Genomic DNA, 25,719 nt, shown 5'->3' on the forward strand with positions numbered 1-25,719 from the left:
CTGCTTCTCCCTCTCCCACTCCCCCTGCTTGTGTTCCTGTTCTCACTATGTCTCTCTCTGTCAAATAAATAAATAAAATCTTTAAAAAAAAAAAAAGTCAATAAACTAAAGCTTAGACATGAGAAGCTAGCTGCCCAACATCTGAACTCTGATCTAACTCAGCGGTTCTCAAAACTTTTGATCTTGGGATTCCTTTACACTCTGAAAAATTATTGAAGAATCCAAACAGCTTCCATTTATGTGGGAGAGAGAGAGAGAGACTATGTATCTACCATATTGGAAATTTAAACTGAGCAACTGTTAAAACACAAGAATACAAAGTCATATATTCCTTTAGCTGTTAGAGCAATGATGTCATCACTCAACCTGTAGCCTCTAGAAAACTCCACTTACACTCATGAGATAGTAAGAGTGACAAAAACAAACAACAAATTAATAATATGATGAAAATAGTTTTGATCTTACAGATTCCCTGAAAGAATCTGAGTCCCCCCAGGGGTCTGAGATCACACTGTGAAAATTGCTCTTTTAACCTCAAGTCCTTGCTTTATTTTTGCAGGACCAGGCAGTGGTATACTCAGTGAATGACGTTCCCAATCTGGTTCTCAGCTCCCTTTACTGCCTCAACTCCCACAACATTTGCCACGTACTTCCAAACACCAGAATAAATCCTCTCCCTGTTTAAAAAAAAAAAAAAATGCACTGTGAGTGCTCAAGCCTCTTTGAAGGTGCTGATGATGTATCTTCTGTCTGGAACTGCTTCCTTCTCCTTCTAGAGAATCCCGCTATGAGATTTCTGGGCTCTAGTCTGTCACCCACCCCAGCCGCAGGCAGAACTGATCACCTGCCATGGACAGCACTTTGCTCTTCTCTCTACTTCATTTTACTGGATTCCATTTTTCCTTTGTGAGTTAGTAATGTGTCTGCCTTCCCTTCTTTCATCCGTCAGCCCCATAATGAGCACCTGTCAGCAATGAACACCAAGAAGACCTCCAGGACCTGAGTCTCCCTGAGCTACTGGAACGAAGAAACTATAGTGGATGAATCTGCTTCCTCATTGCTGGCACCTGAACTTGTTCAAAACTATTTTATTTGCGTTGTCTAATTACTCTGAAATGATAAATTATCACTGGTGGATGGCACTGTGGGTGATATTGTTTCCTTTGTTCTTAACTGCAATACATTTTTATAGTTATAAATGTAATACAATGTTAAAATGTTTCTCTATAGCTTAGCCACTAATAATCAGGAAACATGTATGAAATGAATGGCTCTATGCACTTTATATACATATCAATGCTTTTAATTATTTATACTCTTAACAGCAAAAATAAGTAGAGGTGCAAATACCCAACCCGATTGCACAGGGATTCTTCCCACAGCCTGCACCGTATGGGCATATTCCACTGCTCCTGGTAACTTGCATATATTTGCACTATCTTAGCTTTATCTTCATGTCCCAAATGGAAGGTTCCACATCTTTGTGTCCCATTTCCTGAATTCCTCATGGGATATTGCTCATCTAATGGCCAGACGACATAGGATCTTAACATCTACATACAAACCTAGCTTCTTAACTCCGCAGCTCTCAATTAGCAAAATGTTCTCCTGGAAATAAATACATCTCTCGCTTGGCCACCAGGGAGCCGAATTAACTGGCTGCCTTGGTGAAGTTCAGTAAAACACTGACGGGGGGAATGTTCCCTGCAGATGGAATTCAAAATGGATTGTTTCGTAAAGGATTTTTATCTCCTAGAATAACCAGAAAACAGTGTTTGAAGTGGTGACACGACACACTACTCATTACTAACAAAGGGCTTTCCGCCCCTCACGCAAAAACCCAACTACTCATTTCTGTGCGAACGCAGAAGCTTCTGCAGAAGGGAAGGGAAGGATGGGCCGGAGTTATTGTTTAATTGGCCGCATGCTGGATACGGGCTCTCTGCTCGGCTCCTGCTGTGCGGGTTACGATCAGTCCTGACGTGATCACGGCAGCAGACTACCCTCCGCCGGTGCCTCTCCCTCCGTGACACCATGCACCCACCCGCCCTGTCCTCTGAGAAGGCCTGTGGTCCAGGCCGCATCTTCCCTCCAGAGGAGCCACAGCTTCTTCATTGACATTCAGGTAGCACTCCCATAAGCAAAGGCTGCAAAGTGTCATTAAAGTGGTGGGGAGACAAACAACACTCGTGCTGCATTCCAAGTGGCACCACATTTAACTGAATCATTTTCTTATGAATACATTCCAGGCTGCCACTGTGAGCCCCTGGTGTCAAATAGGCTGGCAAAATGGATCTCTGCTAATTACATTTCATGCATATTTCAGAACTTCCCACAGGGATACGGGAGGCTGGCGTTCATAAAATAGAATTTTACAACCAGGTTCACTTGCATTTGGCATCAAGACCCAAATGAGCCAGTAACAAACAGAAGTTCAATTACGTCGCATGTTTTGTTTGTTTCCACTGGAATATTGTAATTCCTTATAACTCTATCTGTGTCACCGTGGTCACTGGCAAAAATGAAATCCCTCTTCAAATCCACCTGAACACACATCCTTGCAGAAAAGCACAAGGCTATTAAATCGTTTCTTTCCCACAATTTTTTTTTGTCTATATTGGTCCTCAGTTGCCTTAGGTTGAATTAAAGGAATGAGCCTCTGGCCCTGGAGACTTGTCAGGAGAGGGACAGAAAAGCATCATTACCTGCTTCAAGACCGAATTGTAAAGAACACAAGTGACTGCTGTCTTGTGGCTCTTCACCCTTGTGCTGGCCTCGCTTTTCATTGCCAACAATGCGAGCTGGTTATTAAATGAGATGAAAAGTCGTCCATGGGCTTCATCAAAGTGGAAGAGACATCTGAGGTCCTGACTTTTGGGAAAAGAACAAGCTATCCTCTGGATGGACAGCTGGTGCTGAATATCCCAGAGTCTCAAAACCTGGATTAAAAGTGATCAAGTCATATGAACATGTCAAGAACAATTGTCATTTTTTAGCCAAAATTGTTTCTAGTTCATGCTCAACCCCAAGCAGATTTCCTCCACGGTGCTGTAATTGTTCCTACTTCTGTCATGGCACAGAGTTTTCTTGCATTTCCTTATCCATTTAAATGTCTTCTCACCTGTAATCTTCCCCAGGGAAGGACTGTGTTTTGTCTCAGTCCCCTGAAGAGTGTTGTATTTAACAAGTACTTGTGGTAGGCAGAGTAATAGTCCCCCCAAATGTCCATGTCCTCCTCCCTGCAGTGTGTATGTTCTTTTGCATGAGCACAAGGGATTTTCCAGATGTGATAAATTAAGGACTTTGAGATGGAGAGATTACAGGTGAGTCCAATGTCATCATAAGGGAGATTAGAGTGATGGGATGTGAGAAGGACTCTATCTAGTATTGCTGGCTTTGAAGATGGAGGAAGTGGGCTATGTGTCAAAGAGAAGGCAAGGAAAGGGACTCTCCCCCAGAGCTTCCAAAAGAGGAGCCCCTGCCAACACCCTGATTTTAGCTAAGCGAGACCCATGCTGGAATTCTAACCTGCAGAACACAAATACATTTGTGTTGTTTTAAACCACTGAGTTTGTGGTTGTTTGTCACATTAGCAACTGAAAAGTAATATGGTCTCTCTCTAATATATTTAATACTCTCTATATAGTTATACATACACATGAATATATTACATCACTATATAGTATATAATACATATATACATATATATTTTATGTGTGTGTGAAATAAAAGACTTGGTATTAAGTGAAATGAAGTTTACATAAACCTCAGACATTAGATTCTTATTCAAACACAGACAATCAAGACACAAAAAAGACATGCAGATGGCATGAGACAAGCACTGAAGAAAACAGGAAGAGCTGCTTTGCAGGTGCACGTGTGGCTGCTGTCAGCCATGGTACGAAATTAACACAGGCAGTGAGGGAGAGTCGGAAGGAAGACAGTGAAAAATCCCTCCAAAAGATGCTAACAGGCAAGTTCTAGGGCTAGACTTCTTGAGTTCTAATCTTGGTTCTGTCCCTTACTTTAGGGCTACCTCTAGCAACTTTCTTTGCCTCTCTGAGGTTTTGATGTAGTACCTACCTCATCCAGTGCTATGAAGATAGGAACCAGACCCCATGTCAAGCATTTAGCATGATGACCAGCATGTAATAGTGTTCAATAAATACTTTTATTATTAAATGCATTGTATTATGTTTTCATTGTGTAAATATTAGAACCAAAGAGGTTCTTTCAACTAAACCAGTCTATCTTATCTAATGTAAGAATTATTTCTCAATTATCTATAAAAAATGGTCTGTTTAGGGTGCCTGGGTGGCTCAGTTGGTTAAGCGACTGTCTTCGGCTCAGGTCATGATCCTGGAGTCCCAGGATCGAGTCCCGCATCGGGCTCCCTGCTCGGCAGAGAGTCTGCTTCTCCCTCTGACCCTCCCCCATCTCATGTGCTTTCTCTCTCTCTCTCTCAAATAAATAAATAAAATCTTTTAAAAAAAATGGTCTGTTTAAGTAAGTGTTTGTAACTCCAGAAGGCAGGCAACCCTGCAGTTCTCAATGTATTTTAAATCATATACTCTTTTGGGAAAATAAAATATGTCCAAAATGATGGTCTATCCCCTCCTAAATGCATGTACCCATATATGTACACAATTTCGCATATAATTTTTTGGGTACATAGACATGCACAGCCTTCATACATAGGTACAGATCTTGGGAATCCACAGAATAGAAATCCCTACCATCAGAACTCACTCCATCATGGCAGGATCCTGATTCTCTCACTGTTTGCACTTTCTCTCCACGGAGGGGATCATCATTCAAATGTTGTTTACTTTTAACACCATTGTTGCATTGATCCATGGACTAAAATCCAATAGTACTGGAGGGCTTTATTCTCAATCCACCTCTCTCAACCCCAGGTCCTACTCCTCAGAGACAGTCTTTTTTAATTTTTTTTTAATTTTTATTTATTTGGAGACAGCCTTCTTTAACCTTCCTGAGTTATAGATTTCTCCATAACACCAAATAATAGCAGTGTATGTATGTATGTGTGTACATAGATTATATTGATCAAACGTGTGTATGTGCGTAACATATCATATATTGATCAAATGACTCTCTCCTTTGAAAGAAAAGAGTTACTTACATTTTTTTTTCTCCTTTTTCATTCCTCCCAATCTAAACTTTTTTTCTGGTCCTATTGGCTGTGATACTTTAAAAAATATACTTATACATTAATTACTGCATTATCAATTTAAGACAGTATCTCTCTACTCATCAAAATGTAAGAATAACACTTGAAGAGCCTCAAGGACCTATGTTAAGCATGGTGCTCAGAATGGGATTAATATTTCAGGGGTGTCTAACCACTGTTAGAGGTTCTATGACTTCTTTAAACCATTTATTTTTGCATTATGATTAAGTCACTCCATCATGAAATTTGCTTACCTTGAGGTTCTGACTATGAAAAGCTCTTAATATGAATCCCATGAGCAAATAATCAAGCCAGACATCTCAATCTTACTTTCAAAAATCTGATGTATTAAGCCAAGACTAGGATTTTTCCTAATTTTGATTCAAAGTATGACAATGTAATTTTGAATCCTCATTCAATTATATTGACAATTCCTCCCTGATTTGTCTACATATCCCATGAGACATACTAGGTGTTCAATAGGTACCTTTCAAATCTGTTGAAGATTGTGGTTCACATAATAATATGTCTTTATCCAGCTCATTGATGGAGATCATTAGCTAGGATAAAGTCCAAGAATACAGAACCCCATAAAATCTTGCCTCACTTCTACATGGTTATTGCAGATTGCAGATCTCATATATTCCACAGATCTCATATAATCTACAATGACATTTTATGAAACTTTTTTGCAGATCTATATAATCCAATTTGCAGATCTCATATAATTGCAGATCTCATATAATCCACTTTGCATATCTCATATAATTGCAGATCTCACATTGCAGATCTCATATAATCCACAATGACATTTTATGAAACTTTTTCAAACATCTTGTAGAAATAATTATGCTTGATGGATAGGGTAACCTCTCCATTTACCAACAATTATAACAAACTTAAAATGACCTAGTTAACCCCTGCCAGATAAACAGCATCACCAATCCTTCTAACTCCAAGAATATATGTTTATGAAGTAAATTGTTTTTTGTTTTTTGGGGGGAAAGAATTTTTCATTAAAGAATTCATTCTGGTTCTTAAACATTACTAAATTTTTTTTATTTAAAACATTCTGGCAACTCTCCCGAATGTGTTTTTCCTCAAAAATATAAATTCGACAAGAACTAAGACTTGCAAATATTTTTCAGCGTGTTCTAAATATAAATAGAATTGATAAACTGTTATTTTGAATGTGAAAGGCACAAGATTAGACACATCTAGATTATTTTCAAGCACTCATATTGCTTATAATAGTCATACCCTCATTGTTCAGATTCCTGTCTTGTTTTGTATGGATTCCCTTCTAAAAAGTAGAAACTAATTTCATGTCAGAATAATAATCTGGGGCATAGTTGAATATAGATTAATAATAACTCAACAGTATTAATGGACTATAATTTCCACAGAATCATTTTCCACCGTGTTGTTCAAATAATTTATATTGCCTTTAATATTTTATTGACATATAGTCACATAAATTAAATGAAAAATTAAAAATAGATGAGCAATAACCTCTAGTCTATGATAGGTTAGTTCTTGCTATTAGCAACTAGAAGTATGTTTTTTTATCAAAATGTGTATGTTCATTACTATTTCTTAAAATTATGGGGTTTTTTTGTTCTGCCTTCCCTTCTTCCTTCAAAGAACCCTAACTCTCTTAATTAGTGATCCATGATCCCAATAAGCCCCTTCCATCTTTAATTCTCTAATTTTTCTCTCCGCTGAGGATGAAAGCAACATTGATATATTAACATCAATGCACAAAACAGTGTTCCGGCACTCACCTAGAAATCATGTCACGGTATGTGACCTCGCACATGTTTTTCAGTTTTTTCTACACAACCACATTCTATATGAATGGTTTTTAACCTTGACATTAGAAACACCTACAGTACTTTAGAAATCACCTGTTTGGGCCCTTTTGCCAGGTCAATTAAATCAGAAACTCTAAGGATGGGGCTCAGGCATTAGTATATATATATTTTTAATTTCCCAAGCATTTCCTTTGCATTGTACCTTGACTTCTCTACATGGTTTTAAGGCCAATGCTAATATCCTTGAACAAGAAATCTTTCTCTCAGCTTAATCAGTAATATCATGTGGCTTGGCTTTAAACCAGATAACTGTATTCTCCTTCTTTCCTAATCAGTCTTTATCCTTTTAATCATGAAAAAATCTCACATTAATTCAGTTTTATTAATCAAGTCCTTTGACAAAATGTAACTTAAATACCTAGTTAATATTTGAGAAGCATGGGTTCTTCTCTTTGATATTCAAGTTGACTTCTGGGATAGAATTAGGCCACAGTTCAGAAAGAAGTATATTTAATATCAATTTTCATTCCAGATTCCTAGCGAGGTTTTCTTTATTCTTTGTAGGAAAAATAAATAAACTGACAAACACCTAAGCTTAAAAATCACAATAGAGCAATTGATACTTTTTAATTTATATTTTCCACAAATTTTGATCTAAACTGTACACTCTGTTTTCATCATAACTCAGAACTTGTGATGTCTGTCCAAGCTCAGCCTTCCTAAGTCTAGTTCTTGGAATGGCATGTTTGGGGGCTTTCTATTTCATCATCATTTTTATATTAGGAAAAATAAGTACCTAAGCTTATCATTTTGTCACATTATCAATATCAAGATGAAATTTAGCTATTAACATAATGATGAGGGCATATTTTTTTCCTTAATCTTTACCTTGCTTCGACTGTTAGCTATTTAATAATGCAAGATTATTCATATACATTAGAACTAAAAATCAGTGGACTGAGATCAGAAACCTGGATCCTCATTTTAATATTACTTAGATCTGTCAGCTTAGTTATGTGATTTTACCTATCCATTTCCTCACCTTTCTCCTAAAGTGGCCCCTGCCAGCTCTGAAATTCTGCCAATCTGTCTAGAATGTACTAAAGTTGCTCAACCCATTATCTATAGATTCCAAAACAACAATTCAAACAAATTTACAAAGGGGCACTGTGAAGATTGGACTAGAGAAATGTAGGACGCCACCATGTTTTCAGTCTAATTTTGCTGAGGAATTTTTTCTGCTCCCATGGTGCTCCTGGGTGGCTCAGTCAGTTAAGTGTCTGCCTTTGGCTCAGGTCATGATCCCAGGGTGCTGGGATTGAGTCCCACATCGGGCTCTCTGCTCAGCAGGGAGCCTGCTCCTCCCCCACCACCCTGCTTGTGCTCTTGCTTTCTCTCTCAAATAAATAAATAAAATCTTAAAAAGAAAAAGAAATTTTTCCTGTTCCCTGCAAGAGACAGAATCATTTCACATAGACATAATAAAACTGCACTAAACAATAGGAAAATATGTAAATACAACTGTTATTTTGTCCAGTAACTGTTATATTTATAAACAGGTAACTTCATGGATGGGTGGGTACATGGAGAGATGTATGGATAGATAGAGCATCTGTTTTCAGTGCCCTTTGTAAAACCAAATCAGCGTTATTTACATTTTGGTAACACGTCCAAGTTTAATTCAGAGTAGGAGGGAAAAAAGATTCATAGTGTCCTAATAATGACATAAAAGTAAGGGAAAAGTAGAAAACAGACTCAGATGACTCTATCAAAGTGAGACTTGTTTGGTTTCATCAAACATTTACTACTAACTCCTGTCATCCTGTAGGGGATAGATATAAAATGAAATAAGAAAAATAGAGAGAGAGTATATATCACTAGGGGATTTTGAGGAGAGCAGCGCAGCATCTCAGCTCTCTGGGGTAATCCACAAAAATGGATAGCCTATTTCAGATGATAGGATAAAAGGAACTGATAGAACTGGGTCTCCTAAATACTCCTTTATGTATTAACAAGTCTATTTCTTCAGAATTTAAGCCTTTGGATAATCCATAAAAGCCTCATCAGTGAACGCTTAAAGGCAATTTCGTTTGACATGATATATGCATGATCCACTGTATAGCTCAGATAATGTTTTTTATCATAAAGTCATAGAACAGAGCTTCCTTTAAGAAGTATTTTTACCAGTTTTTTTTTTCCAGAACTGAAGTCAAACCTAAAATATTGGCCACAAATTAAAATCTTCTCTGTGCTAACCATCTTTAAATTATTACCATAACCATTATCTTCTCTGTTTTTTTTTTTTTACATTCTTTTCAACAAGAATAAGAGAAGATAAACAGCTCTAAGACTCAGATTTCTGTTAAGTGTCTGTTTGTGTATTCAATCACCGAGCTTGAAAAATTCAAAACATTTTTTCAGGCACTATGAATTGTTCTACAAAAATCTCATTGATGTCCCAGTTCAAGTATAACAAATTTAAGCTTAATAAGCTCAACTTTAATAGACTTAACTAATACCAACATATTATTTCAGGTGCTCTTCTTTTTCAGAACAAAAGTTTACTTGGGAAATCAAAACAATTTCAATTAAACTGATTTTTTGCCACTATCATTACTCACCTAACACTAAAAAACTCAACAGAATTTGTCTTAGTCTTCAAAAAAAAGTTTTCTAATTTTGCTTTTCAAAGATCACCATTCCTATTTTATTTTACAAAGTAAACTTAAACACTTTAAATTTCCTTCCTTCTTTCTTCTCACTTAAGATTTATACTAACAACAGCTTTGAAGGAAATAAGTGAACACCAGCTAGAACAAGGGAATTCTGGTTTAAGTATCATTGCAGACCTAACTAGGTTTTCATAGGGGTCCTTCTGCTTCAAAGAAACACAGCTCTGAATAAAACATAATTTCTGCTCCCTTGCTGGGTCTTCAGGGAGTGGGGACCATCTCCACAGGTCCATAAGAAAAAAGAGGGAAAAAGAAACAAACGTAAAATGGAAATAGTGAACAGTAGGCATAAATGAAGAGACTGCAACTAGGAGCCTAAGCCTTGGACCATCAGCAAGGTGGAGGCACCAAGGCGAGACCGTTCAGTGAAACTGGACAACAGAAAAGGAGAATAGTCGCCTCAGGACAGCAGTTTTCCTCATTTCCACCTTCACAAACACACAGAAATCTCTGGAGGAAAGCATCTTCAGTTTAGTTCCTCAGAATGCCTATAGTTTAGCAACAGCAAAAAACAAGGTAACAATAAAAGATAGCCAAACATAAAAAGGAAGCAAGTCATCATTAGGGAGAACTGCCAGAAGAGCAAATATCAGATTTAGATCTCTAAGGACTTCAGATACTGAAATTATTAGATAAGAACAGATAATAATGAAATTGAAATTAAAGAGCTAGAAATCAAATATCCCCCAATGAACAAGTACCAAAAGACTATCCAAAATTACCAGGCAGTTAAAAAACACTTTTTAGGAAAAAAAAAAACTATATTAAAATTAAAAACTCAATGAATGGGTTGTATAGAAAGCGGGCACACCCTGATTAGAAACACTCACATTAAAGTCAAGAATATGATAAGGTGCCTCCTAAAAAAAGTAGGAAAAATCTGAACAAAGAATGGGAAAGAAATTTGTGCATGAAATTTTTCTGAAAGACAGCTAAAAGAATGAATAAATGGAGAAATACAGGCTGTGGTTTCTCAGTATTTTAAAGATGTCAAATATCACCATATTCAATGAAATTTCAACCCAAATACTAGTATGTTTTTTCATGAAACATGAATATTGATTCTAAAATTTACTTGGTTTGTAAAGGATAAAATGCAGAAGATAGTTTAAATTGAAAAAGGAAAACAAGAAGTAGAAAATGCCCTATGAGGTATCAAAACATAGGGTGCCCGGGTGACTCAGTCAGTGAAGCGTCTGCCTTCAGCTCAGGTCATAATCCCAGGGGCCTGGGATCGAGTCCCACATCAGGCTCCCTGCTCAGCGGAGCGTCTGCTTCTCCTTTTCTCTCTCCCTCTGCCTCTCCCCTTGCCTGTGCTCTCTCTCTCTCTCTCTCAAATAAAGTCTTTAAAAATATATATACACACAAAAAAAATTATGCTGGTTAAATGATACATTTGTAGGAAAAGACAAATAGATTGATGGAAAGAATAAAGCATCCAGAAACAAATATATATATATATATATATATATATATATATCAATTCAAATGATAACAAATGGCATTTCAAACCAGTGAGAGACAAATTATTCAAAAAATAATCTTGGATATCCATTTGTAGACAAAAAAACCCTTCACACAAAATAAACTGCAAAGGTAAATGCAAACTATATTCAACAACAGAAAAACTATTACCATAAACAAAGGAGCATATTTTTGTAAAAATGAAGTGTAGAAGACATTCCTAAGCTCTATACAAAATCTAGAGCCACAAAGAAAATCATTTCTTAGACTCAACTTCATAAAAATTAAAGACTTTGTTTAAAAAAAAAAAAAGTTTTGAATGAGAAAAAGAACAAGAAGTTAAAAGATATATGCTTGAAATAAGTAAAATATTTACATAATCTATGATAAAGGATAATCAAAATATTTTTCAAACTACTACAAATCAATAAGAAAAAGAGTTAAGAAAGGACATGATCAGATAATGCACAAAAAACAATAAATAAATGAATATAAACAAATCTGAAAAACTCAACTTAATTTTTTTATCCATCAGATTTACACACAAAAGAGTGAACACATTAATAGTATCCATTATTGACAAGACTGTGGAGAACAGGCACCTTTACACACCTCTGGTGAGTATACTATTGGGTACAATGTTCCTAGATCTAAATCAGCAATATCTTAAAAATTTCTTTAAGAAGTACATTTCCCAGCTATTGCACTACTGGATATTTACTCCAAAGATACAAATGTAGTGACCCAAAGGGGCACCTGCACCCCAATGTTTATAGCAGCAATGTCCACAATAGCCAAACTATGGAAAGAGCCAAGATGTCCATCAGCAGATGAATGGAGAAAGATGTGGTGTATATACAACAGAATATTACTCAGCCATCAGAAAGGATGAAACCTTACCATTTACATCAATGTGGATGGAACATAGGCCTATGTAAAGTCACACAGAAAGATCTCCAGGAGCTATTATTTAGGGAAAATCAAGTTGCAGAAAAATATGTCTTGTGTGATACCATTTACATAAAAACTAATAATAAATACTACCTTGTATTTGTACACATACACAGGATGGTATATATAATAATATATTGTAACACAGTACAATACATTATTATATACATACAATATATAATACAGTTGACCCTTGAACAACATGGGCTTGAGCTGTGCTGGTTCACTTACTTATATATGATTTTTTTTTTTAATAAATACAGTACTATATATGTATTTTCTCTTCCTTGTGATTTTCTTAGCATTGTCTTTTCCCCACCTTACTTTATTGTAAGAATAACACACAAAACATAAAAAATATGTGTTAATCAACTATTTATGTTATCCGTAAGGCTTCTAGTCAACAGGAGGCTATTGGTAGTTAAGTTCTTGAGAGTGAAAAGTTATACATGATTTTTCAACTGTGTGCCCCTATCCCCCATGTTGTTCAAGGGTCAACTGTATATTATAATATAAATTATGAGAAGATATACACAAGTGTTAATAATGGCTATTTCTTAGGAGAGGAACCGATCTGAAGGGGAAGTGAACAAAAGGAATATTCACTTTTTTGCACTACATGCTTCCTCATTTGCAATTTTCATGAAAGTGCATTAATCTATTTACTTGTGTAGTTTAAACAAGATGAATATGGCTTTGTTTCTGGATGAATAGAGGGAAGCTGAGGAGGAAGAGTATGCAGAAGGAAAGGGAAGACAAACAGGTAAGATGTAGTCATCACACAAAAGTCTCACTTTGTATTTTCCTTGCCAATTTTGGAACCACAATGTAGAAATTGGGCTCTGGAAAAAATCAGAACCTTAAATGAAGGATTAAGTTACAAAGCCATCTGATTCTGGTGGCCAAATCAGGGTGAACAGCCCAGAAGAGAATAGTTAGGAGCAGTAGAAGAGCCTAATCAGGCTCAGATCTCCAGAGAGATCTCCCCCAGGCGTTGAAAATCCTTTCACTCCCCATGGTAATTCCTCCTCCAAATCCCCAAGTTACTGACTCCCAGCAGGGCCTCGCCATCAGTGAAAGCTAGGAGTCCAAAGCAAAGTGCAATTGAACTATTAATTAGTATGATATCAAATTCTATAAGGAGAAATTTATTTAACCATCATGGCAAAATGGTAAAAGAGCAGTCTTCCACAAAACAGCTTAAGTCTCAGATCATTTTTGGAAAAAATTATTTAGATCTAGATCACTTTGGTCTGAAATTCTCTAATATCACAACTCATTGACCAAAATATGATTCATTCAAAGGCTCTTTGAAAAAAATGTGCTCTTTCATTTTCTCTCTTCCTTAACTCCAATTCCATAAAACTGTACAGCAATAAAGCAAAGGCTTAACCTGATAGTAGAAAGCCCTGTTGTTTGCTGTAAAGACATAAAGACTAAGATTATTATGCCTTTATCAAAGTGAAATGGATTTAGACTAATGTAAAAGACAGCATGACAAGCTTTATTATAATGCAATTGTTTACATGTCAAAGCAAAAATAGAATGATAAAACAGCTTTGGAAGAGGCTAGGTAGTCTTTTTTTTTTTTATTTTTTTTATTTTTTTATTTTTTTAAGATTTTATTTATTTGAGAGGGAATGAGAGAGAGCACATGAGAGGGGGGAGGGTCAGAGGGAGAAGCAGACTCCCTGCCGAGCAGGGAGCCCGATGCGGGACTTGATCCAGGGACTCCAGGACCATGACCTGAGCCGAAGGCAGTCGCCCAACCAACTGAGCCACCCAGGCGCCCGAGGCTAGGTAGTCTTAATACTGAGGATAGCTATACACAATCCATTCTGACTCTAAGGACTTTTTTTTTTCACTTGCTTTTAAAGTGATAAAACATTTCGTGCACTAAAACATCAGTGAGTAACTGATGTCAGCCTTCTCTGACCATCTCAAGTGATCTCAAGGAGAAACCCAAAACAGGAACAACCAGAAAACCAGGTAAGCAGAAGCATGCTGGCAATATTTTTGAACAGTCAGATATGATAGAAACATAATGTATTAAGATGACCTAAGCGGTCTTTCACAAGTATATGTGGAAATCCGTAAACCTTAGTTTTTACACCCAAACAAATTATACCTTGTGACACAAAATTATACCTTGGAGAACTGCTTGTAAGTACATATGCCCCTTCCCCTTTTCACATATAATCCCCTGTAAACTTAAAACTTTGGAGCAGTTCTTCAGAACAATGTGAAATACTGTCTCCCAGGCTATAGTCTTCAGTAAGATGAATAAGGTATTTACTAACCTACTTTAAGATTGGCTTTTTTTTTTTCAGTCAACACTTTCATGGAATTCTGTTATAATAAAAGCCCTGTTATTTCTTTCATATTTATGTTTGATAAAGATTCATGTAAGATTTACTGAGAATCTACAAACAGGTACAACTGGAGTACAGGAAACACCCTCTGTGACTCCAAAAACTCTGAAACTTTGAGGATAAACAGGCATTTGCCAAGTGATCATCAGGAAAGGGAACCAAAGGCAGAAGGAAGAGCACGCTGCAGAGCCATAAGGCAGCATGGCGGGAAGAGCCAAAGGTGTGATATGGCTGGAGCATTAAGTGAACGAAAGAGAAAAGCAGGAAATAAAATAGGGTAACAGGCTGGGGGAGGGCTTTGTACAAAAGCTTAAGAATTCTGGAGTTCGTATTTAGACTCAGAATTCCATGAAGTGCTAAACAAGTTTTTTTTTTACAAACCACCTCATTAGCAGGATAAGGGGCAGATTAGAGTCAGACGGGTCTGAAAGTAGGGAGACTGGTTAGAAAACCTTTGCAAAATCTTGGGCAAAAGAAGATGAGATTTTGAATTAGAGCAGGGGGAACTGAGAGGGAGAGGTGAGGCCAATAAATATATTTTGATGGTAGAATCAACCAGAATTGGGAGAAGATTTACACAATAGGTAGTACAGTAAAATAAGCAAGTTTGGCAGAACTTATGGATGGGGTGTGGGTAAGGAGCTGAAGATAAGTTTCTATTTAATTTTTACATATACATGTATTGCTTTAGAATAAAATAAAAATTCAGATTCACTGAAAGGCTCAGAGGCTGTACTCAGTAAGCCTATTGCCCATCCTTCTTCTCTTCACAACCAAACATCTTGAAATCTATCACATTACCTGGATCTATAAAATCAGGCATTATGGAAAATGGAAGTTTTACAGAGAAACAAGTGACACGATTATTAGAGTTTAAGAAATTTTCCGGGGCGCCTGGGTGGCTCAGTTGGTTAAGCGACTGCCTTCGGCTCGGGTCATGATCCTGGAGTCCCGGGATCGAGTCCCGCATCGGGCTCCCTGCTCAGCAGGGAGTCTGCTTCTCCCTCTCCCGCTCCCCCCTCTTGTGCTCTTTCTCTCTCTCACTCTCTCTCTCAAATAAATAAATAAAATCTTAAAAAAAAAAAAAAGAAATTTTCCTAAGGGGATACGGGTAGTAAATAATAATGTGGTCAGGATTTGACCTGGACTGTCTGGTTCTGGTACCATGTTTTTCTTCCCACCATATTTAAAACATCCCATAAATATCTCCAAAGAAAAATGGACTGATATACATAATTGAAATGTTTTTTTTTTTAAGATTTTATTTATTTATTTATTTATTTGACAGAGAGCGAGCAAGCACAAGCACGGGAAGCAGGAGAGGGAGAAGCAGGCTCCCCAGTGAGCAGGGAACCCAGTGTAGGACTTGATCCCAGGACCCTGGGATCACAACCTGAGCCAAAGGCAGACGCTTAACTGACTAAGCCACCCAGGAGCCCCTGAAATGTCCTTAATATACTTGATAGTCTTCAGATTAACTTTGATGTCTAACTTACTGAGTTTCCTCAATATCAAAACAACAATAGCTAATTAGCTGTGCCTCTTCATATCTTACCATTACCAAGCAACATTTCCTCATCTCCATTTGTTTTTTCTATTGAATTAGTGAGAACTTTGGAAACTCAAGATGTAACATTTTAAGAATGCAGTTAAAAGGATTAAATCCATGAGTATATGGTTTAAAAGTTTTTTAATGAAATACTTTGTTCAGTTACCCAGGACTATGCTTAAATTACCATAAATATCTTTTCCAAATTTAGATTTCCAAAGCTATAGTAGTTAGCCAGTGTATTTTAAAAATCCACACCAGCCCTCAGAGGAATTCAGGCCCACAGACAGATTTAGGTAGGAACTGAGGAGGCAGAACTAAACAAATTAAATGTACAATGTTACTTACTTTATCTTTGGAGAAGCTGAAAAGCTGTTTTCTTGCAGTAAAGAACTGAACAGCTATTACACTGGCTGAGTGACCCCAAAGGACACCAGCTGGCTTGGAGACAACATAGGGGTTCCAAAGGCAAACTTTATTGTTGATGCCAGCAGTTGCTAATCAGAATTAGAAGGGGAAAAAAGTGGTTTTAGTAACGTGAACAACCCATACAATTTCCTTTTTGAAATGAATATATGTCCCATATCTGGGGGTTGCTAAATGCCTCTGAGCACTAATGCACCCTGCCTTGAAGGAAGGAAGATCATGTTGTCAGGCTAATGGGGCACGAGTTCTATCACTGGAAATGGTTGACTGGAGGGAGAATGGGGAAGGAGTGAGCATGAGGTGACAGGACAATACAGTCCCACTTAGGAGGAAACCAGCGGCCCAACCAGGAGGGCACGGCATCCCACTTCCCAGTTCTGATGTTTTCCCCCTCCAGCTAGCACAACCTAGGAGTGGAGACCACATTATAGTTATCCCAGGAGGGAGCAAAAACTAAAACAATATTTAAAGTTCCCAAATTAATGAGAAAGTATATGGAAACAAATTATTTCCACTGCCCTATAAATAATTGAGTATTTACAAGCACACCAACAGCAGAATTATACCTTTGACCTGCTCTATTGAGAGAATAAGATATTTTTAAGCATGAATTGGTTTCATTGAGGGAGCACATCAAGAGCGGGGGTTACAGTGGGTCTTCAGGTCTGGGGAAACTCAGTAGAGCGCTCTTTGGTTTTCTCTTGTTGACGGCTGACTGTAGTGCTGAGAGCTTGGTCACTCTTATTTTTCCAGCACTATGCCAAGTACAAAGAAGTGATCAGTGTAAAGGGGCTGAAATAATTATTAATAAGTCAATGAAATGGTTGATATTGAAGTCCTTTCGAACTCGCTTGGCTAACCCAGCCTTCTCTAATAGGTCTCCAATTCTCTTCGAAAGGTAGTTCCTGGCATTTTCCTGAGTTCATATTCAAGGTGTCTGTTACCATGACTGTCAGCCATGATCATTAGGGATTTCAGAGACTCAGCCTCCTAGCTGATACCAGTACTTTTCTATGAATGATAATTATCGAATGAGGCTTATATTAATATGACCCATTCCAAAGGCCATTTGTATGTTCATTCTCTGTCACTACCCTATTAATTTTTAATACCTCACTTTTTTTACAATGTTTCAATATATATACATATTTATAGATATTATATATCAAATTATCAGCTTTCAAAATGTCATATATTTTATTTAAATAGTTAACGCTTGAAACCTTTCAGCTTATTTCTCCAACTAACATCCTCTTTTATGTCCAAAAAAGGACCTCTCATTTTAAACTAAAATTCAGATAATCTGAAAATGTTCAAAAAGCACTGGAGGTTGCATTCTGACAGGGGAAAAACGTGCATTTTGCCGCTGTCCCGCGCACATGCGTGCTGTAGCCGCGCCAGCAGCAGGTGGAGGGAGGGCAGAAAGAGCAGACATGGCACAAAAACGGTCTTCTTCCTCTGTATCATCTTACGCCCCCACAGATTCTAATAAAAACACTAATGAAAGCATCGGGGTGCTTCCTCCTATTTTTACCCCAATGTAGTTCCTACATGCCGCACGTCACAATGCGTCATTATCAGACATTCTCAGGCAATAAAATGTGAGCTGTTCAAGTCGGTCTCCCTGGCAGTAAAGCAACAAGGTGGAGAGGCTCCCTGCATACCAATATGCATCCCGGACTATTTATGAGGCCCTCGTAGTTATCATGATTTATTTTACATACCAATTAAATTGAGCTGAGAGTGGTAATCAAAAGCATGAATGCCCTCAGCAACATCGAAGGATGTCATTTTAAGATGCTTTTTTGATTTCTCTCTCCAAGCCAGCACCACAGTGTTTGTATTGCTGGTTGTACTGGAAATGATAGCATCTAAAGATGCATTGTAAGTAACTGATAAAAAAAAAAGAAGAAGAAGAAGAAAAGAAAAGGATCTTAGTTGGTTTCTCACAAAACATGAGCAAAATAGAACTGCTTTAATACCTAAAGTCAAAAGTGAAGCCCAGATTATGATCACACAGCCTGACGTGTGGGGAATACCTCACTAATGAATGCTTCCTCCCTCCATGAAAGAATTTACAATGAGAAGTTGCAGCTAAGTCGGCATTCAGACATTTTACCCAATCTTAGGATACCTTGAACTTTTTTTCAGTTGGAACACATGGCAGGAAACAACATGAGTCACAATAATCATATGGGATTCTGGAGATTTAAGATGAATAATTGGCCAGATTCCTGGGTTCCTCCTCCTGGGTGTGAAGCAGGCAAACAAGAGCTTACCAGCCATCTGCTGCTCCCTGAGGTCCAGCTCATGCCCAAACCATGGTTTATTTAAGCCATGACTGGTCTAGAATGTTAGAGTGGGATTGCCAGATGTCAATGCCTGGCACAAACACAGCCAGACTCAGGCAAAAATGGCTGCTCCTACATCCTGGATGACCCAACACCACACACTGGGGAGCAAAATTCCAATCCCCAAGCGAGGAAACTGATCTTGCTGTCTTTTATCAGGAGGATCTTTCCATTTCTATCAGACTCACTGGTTCCAAAAGGCAAATAGCTCTTACCGTCTAGGAAGGATATTCTTATCTCCTCCTTGTTTTCTCTCCTTCTTTTCTCTCATCTGTCTTTCTTTTTTTTCTCTTTTTTTTTTTTAAAGATTTTATTTATTTATTCATGAGAGACAGAGAGAGAGAGAGGCAGAGGGAGAAGCAGGCTCCCAAGGAGCAGGGAGCCCAATGTGGGACTCGATCCCAGGACCCTGGGACCATGACCTGAGCCAAAGGCAGACACTTAACCATCTGAGCCACCCAGGCGCCCCTCATCTGTCTTTCTTTCAAAAGAGAAAGAGAGAGGGGAAGGAAAGGAGAAAAAACCTAAGAAGTGATCCGATCCTATAAAGGTGAGTCCTCTGAGTCTCACTAGGGAGCAATCAATTTCCAGGCCATAAAGGTCCCTGAGCACCGCCACTCCCCTGCTGTTACCTTACAGGAAGTACCAACGGTCTAAAATCTGATGAAAACTGTTCTCATAGGAAGCAACCTCACTGAAAATATTCCCTTTGTTTACAGAAAATGCTGAGGGTATTGTAACTTGACTCAGTGAAGCAATATTATAAGATCTAAAGTGTATAACAACACTATAATTATATCTTCAAATCCATGGAAATTTCATAATATCATTATAGTACAATCAAAATAAAGTATTCCCACCCAGAAAATTGCTTTGTCATGTGTTCCCCACATTATATCCAACTATCATCTTCAGTTTCAAGGCTATAAAGAAAAACATATAAAGAAGTACATTCTGCTCTGGTATTCAAAGTACTCCTTTTAGATTTCAATCTGCAGGCTACCAAGTGACATTTATGGGCCTGTAGTGTTACATATTGGAGGCTCAACAATTCACACTTTATTTCTAGACCAAGATATAACTTGTATCTGATTAGATTGTGGAATGCCAGAGCTCCTGAGAATGCCTGAGTAAGAAGAGGTGAGGGTAAAGCCATTTCCTTAAAATCAAATTATCTGATAAATAAAAATGTGTTCCTCACTTCTGGAAGACAGCAAAGGAAATGATAGGTTATGATGAAAAAGTTTTTAAAATATCAAGCAAGGGAATGGGCTGAACTGATAAAATAAATGATTTATTTTTAATACTTGCAGTGAGTTTGAAGAATGGTAGAGGGAAAATATTTTTTAAATTACTTTTAGATAATATTCTGAGGGGAAAAAAAGACAATCTGATCATGTCTGTCCATTAAGACGCTCACTTTCCATGCTTCCACTCTTTGCCACTTAGTCATAAAAAAGGGCATTGAAGGAACTGCCATGGATCCCTGTTCTCATTTGTGTTGTCGAAATGACCCCGTGTAATGGCAATTAGTTAATGTGGGAAAAGTGATTTGAAAATGAAAAGTGATACCTGAAAACCGAGTAAGTAATGCTATTAGGAGAAGTTGGAGTAAGCTAGAATGAGGCTACTTCGTATAATCTGCCAACAGGTAGAAGCTGGAGCAGAGTAAAAAACTGGGCCATTTCTAACTAGGAATTCTTATGATCATTTCCCAAGCTTTTTTGCTTTATGAGTCGTATGACTTAGGAAAACATCCTACCTTGAACTTTCTTGATGTTCTCTTGCTTGAGGGGGTTTGTTTGCAGTTGCATTTCTTATTGTGAAGTTGGAGTCCTATTTTCTTAGACCACCACAGGGCCCTCTATATTCTGAGCAACTACCATTTCAAGAAGGAAAGATAGAAAGAATAACCCTAGCTATTTCATTTTTAGAAATCAAAATGCGTCTAATTCAGCACTGCTAAGCACATTAAAAAACAATAATGCAATTAATTTAATGACTTCTCAAAATACTGATTTGACCCATGTTCATGATACAAACGAATCTTCACCTTCCACCACGCTATTAAACAAGCTGCAGGAAGAGACCTCTTTTCTTCAAACCTAAGCCACCAGCTCTGCCTGGAATGGCCACCAATCCCTGTACGATGGATGAAAGATGACTCCAAACTTGGCCATGAAAGAGAGGAGAAGGCAAGGGGGTCATGCTCAGAGACAAAGACCCTTTGCTTTTCTTTGCTCCCGCTTTTATTGGCCCTTCAGGATAATCACAAATCCTTATCACCGTTTCTCAAGCACGTGATGTGTGACAAGGGGGTCTTACTGAAACTAGGAGGATCTGTTTACGGGAAAGATACGATATGCTAATCTGCATGTTCTAGGAGTTCTGCCTAACATAGCCTAAGGGACAATGCACATATCTCTTAGATTACAGGGCGGCAGTTTAGGCTAAGAAGGCTTCGGGAAGGCAACTCCCCGTGGCATTCCAATGGCAGAGTGGTCACGAGGGCCTCGGCATTCCAAAGGCCTATGCCCTTCTCCGAAACCTTCCCTGCCCTCAGCGGCCTCTGTGTTACCTTTTAGCAAGCCAGTATTATGGCTGATTTCATGCTCTGCATTAACCCCAACACAGCTCAAAGCTGATTTCAACTGCCTTAAACACAGCAAGAGAACTGGTAGGAAGGACACGGTGTTCCAGCGAACTCAGGGATGCACCATCTTTTTGTCTGGAGTAATTTAGATGCAGGGAAGTGGAGCAAGGCACAACAAGACGCTAAATGTAGCTTCTCTTCCAAACTTGGTCTCTATCAGTTGTGAAGCCTTCCCAAGGAAATGCGATCTGGGATCTGTATGCTAAATTCTCTGGCACACCTCCATTAATTAGTGCAGAAATTATTGATTTGGGTATCAGTCTAAACTGTTTTGTACCTTCTCCTAGCCATGGTCAAACAAAGTGGACAAAACACCTTTCAATTTAATAAAAAAAAAAAAAAATCAATGCTTTTTATTATTGGCAGTTTAGTGCTCACTTTTTCAGAAGCTACACTTTCAGTCTATGGTGCCCAAGATTTCCAATGACATTGTCTATATGAGGAGGCAATTATCTGGGACCAAAAAAAGGTAAAACTTCTCTGAGATTCAAGACACTTATGTCTCACCACGATTTCATAAAAACTCGGTCCTTACTTTATAAGCATTTCAGAATGTAATTATTTTTCTATTAAAATATGACACAGAACCATTCAGACAGATGAAAACATTTCTCCTTCAAAGTTTTAAATAAGAAATCTGAATCTTATCTTAAAGCAGTAAGCCAAAACTCTTATGTCTGAAACTAAGTTTTTCCTTTGACATTTCAGCTTTTTATCCTTAGCTTCCATGAAACATTATTACCATACTTGCTCATGTATTTCTTTCTTTCCTCAATTGTATATTCTTTCCTCACACTAAGAATAAAATCAGCCAAAATATTTTTTGATGAGTTCTAAGAATATCAATTCCTGTTGCTGGGATAAATATATATATATATATATATATATCTCAAATGAAACCAAACATTGGTTGCTTGCTCCCAGTAGGGTCAGTCTTGTGGACCAGAGAGCATACTCTGTACTAAGCCCACTGTTCTATTTTTGACTCCAGCCTGCCCTCCTCTTTCTCCCTCCTTCTTCATTTCAGCATTTCTTTCCTTCTCCTCATACTGAAATAACTGAGCTGCAAACAAACAAAAAAGTTGTATTTAAGCTTCTAATCTCTATTGCTAAATCTGGAAATGGGCATTTATTTACTGGTTAGGACTAAAGTGAGTCCTCCTTTCAGAGGTACTAAGAAAAATATAAAAATTTAAAATTTGAAGTAAGAGAAAATCTTATAGAGACTCTTCACCTTTCTATACTCTGCGCTTTCTCCTTTTTAAATTATCTTCTCTATTCATTTTCCTCAATATTCAGTCATATAGTATTATTAAACTATACATTATTTATAGTTTTTTTACCCCAATCACTTTTTAACCATAAATAACCCCCAATTTTAAAAAATTTGTATCTACTAATACTTATCAAGATTTCTTTTGGTATCTCTCTTTCCTTTTGCAATATTTTTCAGTAGTATTTATCCAAGGTCTTAGTCTGTTCAGGCTGTTATAACAAAACAGACTGGGTGGCTTAAACAATAGACATTTATTTTTTACAGTTTCGGAGACTGGAAAGTCCAAGATGAAGGTGCTGACAGATTCAGTGTCTGGTAAGGGCCCACTTCCTGGTTCATAGGTGGCCTAATTCTTGCTGTGTCCTTACATGGGGAAGAAGTGAGAGATTCTCTGGGGTCTCTTATAAGACATGAATCCTATTCATGAGAGCTAAACTCTCCAGACCTAACCACCTCCCAAAGGCACTATCCTCTAATACCATCATATTGGGGTTAGAATTTCAACATCCAAATTTGGGAGGGGACACAAACATTGAGTCCATAACATTCTGCCCCACCCCCCACCCATTCCCTTCTCGAATGCAAATTACATCCCAATAACCTCAAAGTCTTAACTTAACTCATTCCAGCATCAACTCTAAAGTCTAAGTTCAAAGGCTCATCTAAATAAGGTATGGATAAGACTTGGGATACAATTCATCCTGAGGAAGATTCCTTTCCAAGCTGTGAACTCAGGAAATCAAACAAGTTGTGTGCTTCCTGAAAAAGTGATGGAACAGGCATGAGATAGGCATTCCCATTCCAAAAAAGGAGAAATAGGAAAGAAGGAAAGGGTAATAGATACCAAGGAAATACAAAGTCTAACAGGGAGAACTCCATTAAACCTTAACAGACAAGAATAATCCTCTCTGGCTTGATGCTCTGCCTTTCAAATCCAATGGAGTGGCAATGTTATCCCCATGGCCTGGTGGGTGCTGTCCACACTGGGACAGTGACCCCAGCCATGCTGCGGCTCTCTGGGGTGACCCACTGCCCGTCCTGGCTCCTCTGAGTGTGGCCACACCACGACTCTCTGCAGAGCCCTCATCCTTAGGAGCTAGGTTGAGGCAGTCTGCCCCACAGGAACCAGAGAGGCAGCCTCATCCTTTGAAAACACTTTGCAACATCTCAGAAGAAAAGAAACAGGAACTTGTAGACATAGAAATAGAATCTAGGTAACCTAAAACACAGTGATTTAAAATAAGTTTTTAAAAGACTGAATAAAAATGTATAAAGCCTCCTTAACTTTAGGATAATATGAAACATCTAAGATATATATAGATATAGATATAGATAGATAAATAGACAGATAGATAGATAGATAATGGGAGTTCCAGAAAAAAGAGGGGGGAACAGAAAATTTTGGAAAAAATAACAATAGAAAAATTTCCAAGTGTAATGAAAACCACAGAGCCATATATCAAAGAATCTCAATGAATTCCAAGCAGCATAAACACACACACACACATACACAGACACACACACCAAGAACACTGAAGCACATCACACGTAAGTTGCTTAAAATCAGTGAGAAAGGGAAAACCTGACAAAACAACGTATCACGTGTTAGAGTAGACACTAAGGAGAATAAAGGACATAATGTATACCATAAAAAGATTGTTTTAGTTTTCAGTTTATGTATAAATGTGGTTTACATGTGAGGCATCCAAATTTCCTCTGGGTCTGAAAGAGTTATGGCAGGCAGGACAAAAGTTCTGATGTAGGTACAGAAATTTTTAGGATTGTTTCACAGATTGGGCGGAATCTGAAAGCAAGATTCTTAAGAAGCCAGGAGCAAAGCCCAAATTGAGAACACTGCATATCACGTAAAGAAAAGTCCATCTGAATTAGATAGAAAAAGAAGCAGAATAAGGAGTTTGGTAAAGGTAAAGGAAGTTTCAGGAACAATACTGGCAAGAAAGACTCTTCTTTGGTGGCAGGATCTGGACTATCCCAGAATAAGGGATCCTTCAGATATAGTCTGCATTGAAAAGGTGAGTGGAGAAGAATTGGGCCCAAGAGGGCATCTGTGATCTGCAAATAGAACATTCTCCACCTGGAAACTGATGTCTTTGTGAGACATTCTAAAATGATTCATCATCCCACATTTTCAGACTTCAAGTCCTTAAAGATTCCTGTCTCAGAAGGTTGCTTATTTCTTTCCTTGCTTTATCATTTCTACTTTCTCATAATCAAAGGCCTTCTAACTAACCAGTCTGATTGCAGTTTCATTCTTTGTCCTCCAACCTACGCCAGACAGAACTACCAAACAAATCTTTCCTAAATGCTGTGTGCATCAGGGCTTTCCAAGTGTCCTCAAAAACCTTCAGTACTGCACTGTTTCACTTTCCAGCAAGTGTAAACTGGGCAAGCTGCCAAGATTTCCAACATATGTCCCTATTAGACCTATTCACATTTATTTCCTCAATACTCAGCCTCTGATCTATTCATGTCCATCTCTCTGATCTATTCATGTCCATCATTAGGTCTGCTTGTCTCCCTTTACTCATGTTCACCATGCCCTCCCTTTTTCCATCTACCCATCCTTCAAGTAGCACCACGCACCCTTGAAGCTTTTCCTTATAAATTTGCTGCTTAAGCATTACTATGGGAGTTAATATCTTGTTTATATGGTTTAGTAGTTAATTTTCAATACCACTGTACAATGTTCTTTTTTTTAAACCAACATACTATTTATTTTTTTAATTTTATTTTATTATGTTATGTTAGTCACCATACAGTACATCATTAGTTTTTGATGTGGTGATCCACGATCCATTGTTTTCGTATAACACCCAGTGCTCCATGCAGTACGTGCCCTCCTTAATACCCATCACTGGGCTAACCAATCCCCCCACCCCCCTCCCCTTTAAAACCCTCAGTTTGTTTCTCAGAGTCCAT

At 37.8% G+C, this 25,719-nt stretch overlaps 1 protein-coding gene across 1 annotated transcript in view; it reads right to left on the bottom strand.

Moving 5' to 3' along the window:
• WDR49 (WD repeat domain 49) overlaps positions 1–25,719 on the bottom strand; it is a 103,275-nt gene that overhangs the window by 65,446 nt on the left and 12,110 nt on the right. Inside the window, exons 4-6 of the mRNA XM_081812756.1 lie at positions 18,224–18,391; positions 16,422–16,570; positions 2,665–2,939 (exon numbers count right to left, since the gene is read on the bottom strand). Coding sequence (XP_081668882.1) covers positions 2,665–2,939; positions 16,422–16,570; positions 18,224–18,391 — 592 coding nt within the window. The remainder of the gene's footprint in view (positions 1–2,664; positions 2,940–16,421; positions 16,571–18,223; positions 18,392–25,719) is intronic.

Source organism: Leptonychotes weddellii, chromosome 1, assembly GCF_054177405.1.
Source record: "Leptonychotes weddellii isolate Sample4059 chromosome 1, ASM5417740v2, whole genome shotgun sequence".
Taxonomy (NCBI): domain Eukaryota; kingdom Metazoa; phylum Chordata; class Mammalia; order Carnivora; family Phocidae; genus Leptonychotes; species Leptonychotes weddellii.